The following is a 6,083-nucleotide window of genomic DNA, read 5'->3' on the forward strand; positions in this document are numbered from 1 at the left end:
ATATTGCTTTCATTTAGTTCTAGTCTGTCTCTGCTTTAAACAGGTTGATGTCTTGCCAAAACAGTCAGGTACCCACCGACCAGGCTCAGTCATCTTACCTCAGGCTCAATGACCTGTATAATGTCACTCGGTCTCTCTTGCTCTCCCATATTCCCATATATAAGTCAAGTGGCCATCTTAGGTTGGGCAAGGTGTAAGATGAGAGTTTGATTGAAGGGAACAGTGTTTGTTTGGAGATACAAGCATGGCTGTTGAATAATTCACCTGGCCCAGTATGTATTACTAGGACTAAGCTGTTACTTTTACTCAACTATGAGCTACTTTTTTCACCTTTGCTGTTTTCTGTGTTGGAAAATAAGTACTTTACATTGCTGTTTTAGCAGTCTTAGCTGTCATAGCAGTCTTAGCTGTCATAGCAGTCTTAGCAGTATTTAGGCCATTATAAACCATATGTTATTACTGTTACTATATCCATTTGATATGACTATGTTATTACAATATTATTACTGATTTCCTTTTTAAGAAAAATGCTAAACTACTGTCACAGTAGTCCTGCTCCATAAATTAAATCATCTCCGATAAACGTCTCTCTCTACAATAAATCCTTCTCATTAACCACCTGCTTTTATTAGTAGGTTTATTTTTATGTCCTACTGTGATCTGTAATTCCATTATCCATATTGTGTGTGTGATTAACCTGTGATTAACCTTTTTCTGCACATACACTGACAAATATACCACAACTCACTGGCAGTTCTCAATTACCATTGACTGATGGCCATGTGACTAGTAACCAGCCTGCTGATTGCTTCTGTGTTGCCCAATACTATCTTACTGTAAATTGCCTCAGGGACAAGTTGCTGCAGCACTGTTTTAAAGTAACCCAGATCAGGGGCATTCATACGCACCACTGTGAGTCTGTGTGGATATCTCCACATCCCTAACCCTAATAAAGGGGGGCATATGTCCCTGTCCTGATAGGGGTGGAGTGGGATTTAAAAATTCAGCCCATAATTCCACTAATCCAGAGCAAAGTCTTAAATTGCCACTGCTCCTTCTCAATGGGACTGAGCATTGAGGAACACACACATACACACACACACACACACACACACACGCACACACACACACATAAGAGCGCCCAGGCACACACTCCAATTAGTGTTCATCAACCCCTTTCTGTATGACACACACAGTGATTCTGGGCCAGTTTCCGTCCCTTGGAGGACGTCACCTAGCAGTGAGAGAGAGAGCAGGAAAAAAGACAGAGGAGTATTTATAGAAGAAAATGGGGTCCCTTTTTGGAGAGAGGTTTTATTAAGGAGCGGAGTAGAGCGAGGGCGTCCCAGTTTTATCATTAACACTGTGCAAACGGCCTGCAGGACTGCAAGGACACACTCTGGGAGGAGATTCTGGAGTAACTCTGTGACAAGTCTTCATGTACTGTCACCAATTTCTTCTGTTGCGGTGGCAGTGTGGATGACTCTGTAGAGGACTCTGTGGATGACTCTGTGGAGGACTCTGTGGAGGACTCTAAGATGGGGTATTTTGAATTGACAACCCCTCTTGTTTGAATGGGGGCTGTTGGTATGGTCCAAGAGGCTTTTTTACTGTACAGCCAGGTTGGATACTAGCTCACAGACAGGCCACCTGCAGTTTGATACAAGATGAAGAAATTTCTACAGAACAAGAAAGGCAGATACTCTTTCAGGAACCAGAACAAGCCTGCTGTTCTTTGCTATCCATCTAAAGATGACTGTAAGTCTGTCTGTTTGAATGTCATTCACTTATTGAAACACATTACTGTTTCAAGGCTTTGGAGGTTGAACAGCAGACGCTGGCTCTGTTTTAAGGTTCATGTTAAATGTTCAGACAGAATAGATATTTGTATAGTTCTATATTTGGCATGTGTGACCTGTCGTATCAGGGCCGTTTTTGGAAGCAAACTCGTGGAGGTTAATACATGCTGATCCTGTTTTAAGGCTCTAAAAAATGTAATAGTTTATAGAATGTTATGAAGGTTCACAAATTAAGCGTGAGGGATTGGAGTGTATTACCACAACAAGCAGGATAACCTGCACTCCTAGATTTAAATGTGTTTTCTGTGTTTGGTTATGGCAGAAATGTTATGCTTGAGTCTCTCTCATGCAGGCAATAGAGTGCCCTCCATCAGAGCCCTCCGTCAGATAGAGAGTCAGGGAATTTTCATGTACAGTAAAATGGATTAACTTTGGAAGAGAGCACTTCATGCTCCTCAAGGTCAAATACTCTGAGATGCCTTTGGAGTTGTGAACAAGGTCAGTGACCCCAAGGGTTCGACAAGGGTTCAACCCCCCACTGAGAGCACCATACTGCTTCTCATTCGCATCTCAATCCAGAACATCTTTCTCATCAGACTCCCTGTGGGTTTCTTCATCTTCCTCTCCTCTTCGTCATTCTTCTTCTCTCATCTAGTCATTGCAATGCCGACATCCAATCAGGGCTGGCCAGAGGAGTTTGGCTTCCAGCTGGGAGGAAGTGGTCCTAGCTACATCCTGTCTGTGGAGGAGGGGAGCAGTGCCTACCTGGCGGGGCTGCAGCCAGGTGACCAGGTCAGAGAGATTCTAGATCCTAAACTAAACCAAAATTATTTTTATCCTTTGTTTAACCATTATTTAACAAGGAAAGTCAATTGACAAATATGCAGTTAATAGTATAATGTTAAGACTTCGATAATATTATGATGATAGTGTAATAGTATGATCAGGGATTTATACTGGAAAAGCTGTTTCTGGGTGTCTTCATTAAACGGTCTTTCTCTGACCAGGTGCTGGAGATCGAGGGCCAGAATGTGTCCACTCTGGGAGTCCAGGCTGTCATCTCCATCGCTCAGACCCAGAGGAACATCCCTCCCAGCATCGGAGTGGTGTCTCGCATCCAGCAGGTCTGAACTCGCTCTGACTGGGACTCACCTGGCACCATCATACTGTAGTAGCACAATGTTTGATACTTCTAATTGATTTTATGTCAATGTTTCGGTATTACTGCTTGTGCCAACTGAAAATCTGAGTCGTTATATTTCTGATACCTCATGTAACCCCAGAAACTGTAGTGGCAATGTTGAACTTTTCAAGTCATTAGTCAAAATTATTTCTCTCTATCTTGACATAATACAAAGAAAGTGAAATAAGAATTCAATCTCTGCCTCTCAGATGGACATCACCCCGGGTCCTGATGGTCGTTTCGGCTTCACCATCGTGGGAGACTGCCCCCTCCTGGTGGAGGACTGTTCGCCCTGCTCTCCGGCGGGACGGGGTGGCCTGGGGGCTGGTGACTACGTCATGGAGGTCAACGGGATCCCGGTGAGGCAGCACGAGATGGCGGCGGCGCTGATCAAGGCGTCCCAGGGGCGTACGCTGAGGCTGGGGGTGCTGTGTCTGGGGCCCAGACAGAAAGTACGCAGCAGTGGGAGTATGGATGGGATACAGCCTGGAGGAGACGGGATGAGGAAGGACCGCAAACACAAGGCCCTGGAGTTCAACAGGAAGGTGAGGCTTTCTTTTAAACTAACTGTTGTATGAGTTATACAGGGGAACATGGATGTTATTGATTATACAGGGGAACATGGATGTTATTGATTATACAGGGGAACATGGATGTTATTGATTATACAGGGGAACATGGATGTTATTGATTATACAGGGGAACATGGATGTTATTGATTATACAGGGGAACATGGATGTTATTGATTATACAGGGGAACATGGATGTTATTGATTATACAGGGGAACATGGATGTTATTGATTATACAGGGGAACATGGATGTTATTGATTATACAGGGGAACATGGATGTTATTGATTATACAGGGGAACATGGATGTTATTGATTATACACGGGAACATGGATGTTATTGATTATACTGGGGAACATGGATGTTATTGATTATACACAGGAACATGGATGTTATTGATTATACAGGGGAACATGGATGTTATTGATTATACAGGGGAACATGGATGTTATTGATTATACACGGGAACATGGATGTCCAGAGGAAACAACAGTTTGAAAGAGTCACTTTGTTGTTCAAAAAGCATTATGCAAGCCTACTGAGCTTACTTCCTCAGTCAGATAATTGGAAGCTTCTTTGTAAATGTATACAATGCTTCTTTAGGGAGGCTGTGTAACTATGCGCCCTTCAACAACAATTGTTATTGATATCTTTCAGATTGACCAGATTTTGGGGGAGGAGCCAGAGGTGAAGGAGAGGCTGTTTGCGGTGCTGAAGCAGTATGCTGCGGAGAAGAAGGTTGATTGGCTGGCCTCTGTCCTCCCAGACATCCTCACCACTGACGAGCAGCAGACGCTCATCGGCAACATCAGGTACCGGAGTCTCTGCTCTCTGGGCATCATCCAGACTGTGTTCAGTATAGGTTCTTGAGATAGAGGAGGCAGGTTACCACCTGTAATCCCTTCTGAACATCACTCAGGCCCATGGAGATCACTGAACATCACTCAGGCCCATTAAATCCTTATTTCCATTTCGATATCCTAGTACAACCCAAGTGGGATGCAGCCTTCTAATATCCCCATTTCGGAGTCCCAGTGAAAAGTAATAGTCTGTGGGGATTATTGTGCGATGGGTGATGAGTGTATAAACAGGCTTTTCCTTTTGCTCATTTTGCTGGTGGAGGGATTACGGGGGTCTTAATTAGTGTCAACCATTATCACACTGTGCTTTAGGTGGACGCCATCTGCTGCAGACGGGGCTCAGGGTAAACCCACAGTGACCCTCCTGTTAGGTCAAACTAGTAGGGGTTTGAGTGAAACTGCATAGCCTCAGAGCCAAAATGGAGACCAGTCTTGAGCCAAATCAAATGGGTTAGTGACAGAGCAGAAGATTTGACGGTGTTCACAATAATCACTGATGATCAGAAGTTAAGCTCAACCAAGGCAAAGCCAGTTTTAGTGTGGCTGTTTGAAATTGGACCTGATGTATTAAAATTTTGCTAGCACTGTTTTTGTCTGAGATCAGCTCAACGAACTGCCAATATTGTAATCATTACTGTCTCTAACTTTTTACATGAGATTTGTTTCTTTGTGACCTCATCTGAAACCAGAGAATGAATGCTGGCAACTATGGCTGAAGACTCATATTGTCAGACATGTCAATGAAGAAATATTTGCATAATAATTTATCTTACGTCAGTGTGTGAAAATGAGCAACAAGACTCTCACTAAACCTTAATCCAAGTACACTAAACCCTTAATCCAAGTACACTTTTTCCTTTAGATGTGTGGAGATTACTGTTACTTCCATACCCTATGAAGGGAGTTAGTTAGAGAGGGAGATGGGCATCTGTCATGTGAAATGGTTGGTTGGTATGCGGAATCCATCTGAGGGATTGGTTGGTATGAGGAATCCATCTGAGGGATTGGTGGGTATGAGGAATCCATCTGAGGGATTGGTTGGTATGAAGAATCCATTTGAGGGATTGGTTGGTATAAGGAATCCATCTGAGGGATTGGTTGGTATGAGGAATCCATTTGAGGGATTGGTTGGTATGAGGAATCCATCTGAGGGATTGGATGGTATGAGGAATCCATCTGAGGTATTGGTTAGTATGAGGAATCCATCTGAGGGATTGGATGGTATAAGGAATCCATCTGAGGGATTGGTTGGTATGAGGAATCCATCTGAGGGATTGGTTGGTATGAGGAATCCATCTGAGGGAACGTTGACCATGTGGTCATCCGGCTGGGGTCTTACCACAGTGGGGAAACTTTACCAATGAGCTATAGCCAGACCACAGCTTTGATTATCTGACCATAACCTCTCTTTACTCGAGGAAGTCAACTACACAGAGGTAATTAAGGTGGACGTGGTGGATTGTGTGGATTGTAGTTCCACGTAACGCAGTTGAATCATCTCAGCGTCACTTACTGGTACAGTGGGGCAAAAAAGTATTTAGTCAGCCACCAATTGTGCAAGTTCTCCTACTTAAAAAGTAGGAGAAAAGTATTTGGTCACCTACAAACAAGCAAGATTTCTGGCTCTCACAGACCTTCTTTAAGAGGCTCCTCTGTCCTCCACTCGTTA

The 6,083-nt window shown here is 43.6% G+C and overlaps 1 protein-coding gene across 1 annotated transcript; it reads left to right on the top strand.

The window, feature by feature from the left end:
* The first annotated feature begins 2,462 nt into the window (after positions 1–2,462).
* On the top strand, positions 2,463–4,424 carry LOC116376362 (delphilin-like). The gene is made up of 4 exons (XM_031836452.1): positions 2,463–2,591; positions 2,807–2,923; positions 3,192–3,527; positions 4,212–4,424. Exons 1-4 carry the CDS (start codon positions 2,463–2,465, stop codon positions 4,422–4,424), a joined length of 795 nt encoding a protein of 264 aa, XP_031692312.1.
* The last annotated feature ends 1,659 nt before the right edge of the window (positions 4,425–6,083 follow it).

The sequence above is a fragment of the Oncorhynchus kisutch genome, linkage group LG11 (assembly GCF_002021735.2).
Source record: "Oncorhynchus kisutch isolate 150728-3 linkage group LG11, Okis_V2, whole genome shotgun sequence".
Classification (NCBI taxonomy): Eukaryota; Metazoa; Chordata; class Actinopteri; order Salmoniformes; family Salmonidae; genus Oncorhynchus; species Oncorhynchus kisutch.

Coding starts and splice junctions, on each gene's coding strand:
- LOC116376362 (XM_031836452.1), top strand. CDS start 2,463: ATGCCGACATCCAATCAGGGCTGGCCAGAGGAGTTTGGCTTCCAGCTG. Junction 2,924..3,191: donor TGGTGTCTCGCATCCAGCAG/GTCTGAACTCGC, acceptor TCTGCCTCTCAG/ATGGACATCACCCCGGGTCC. Junction 3,528..4,211: donor CCCTGGAGTTCAACAGGAAG/GTGAGGCTTTCT, acceptor GATATCTTTCAG/ATTGACCAGATTTTGGGGGA.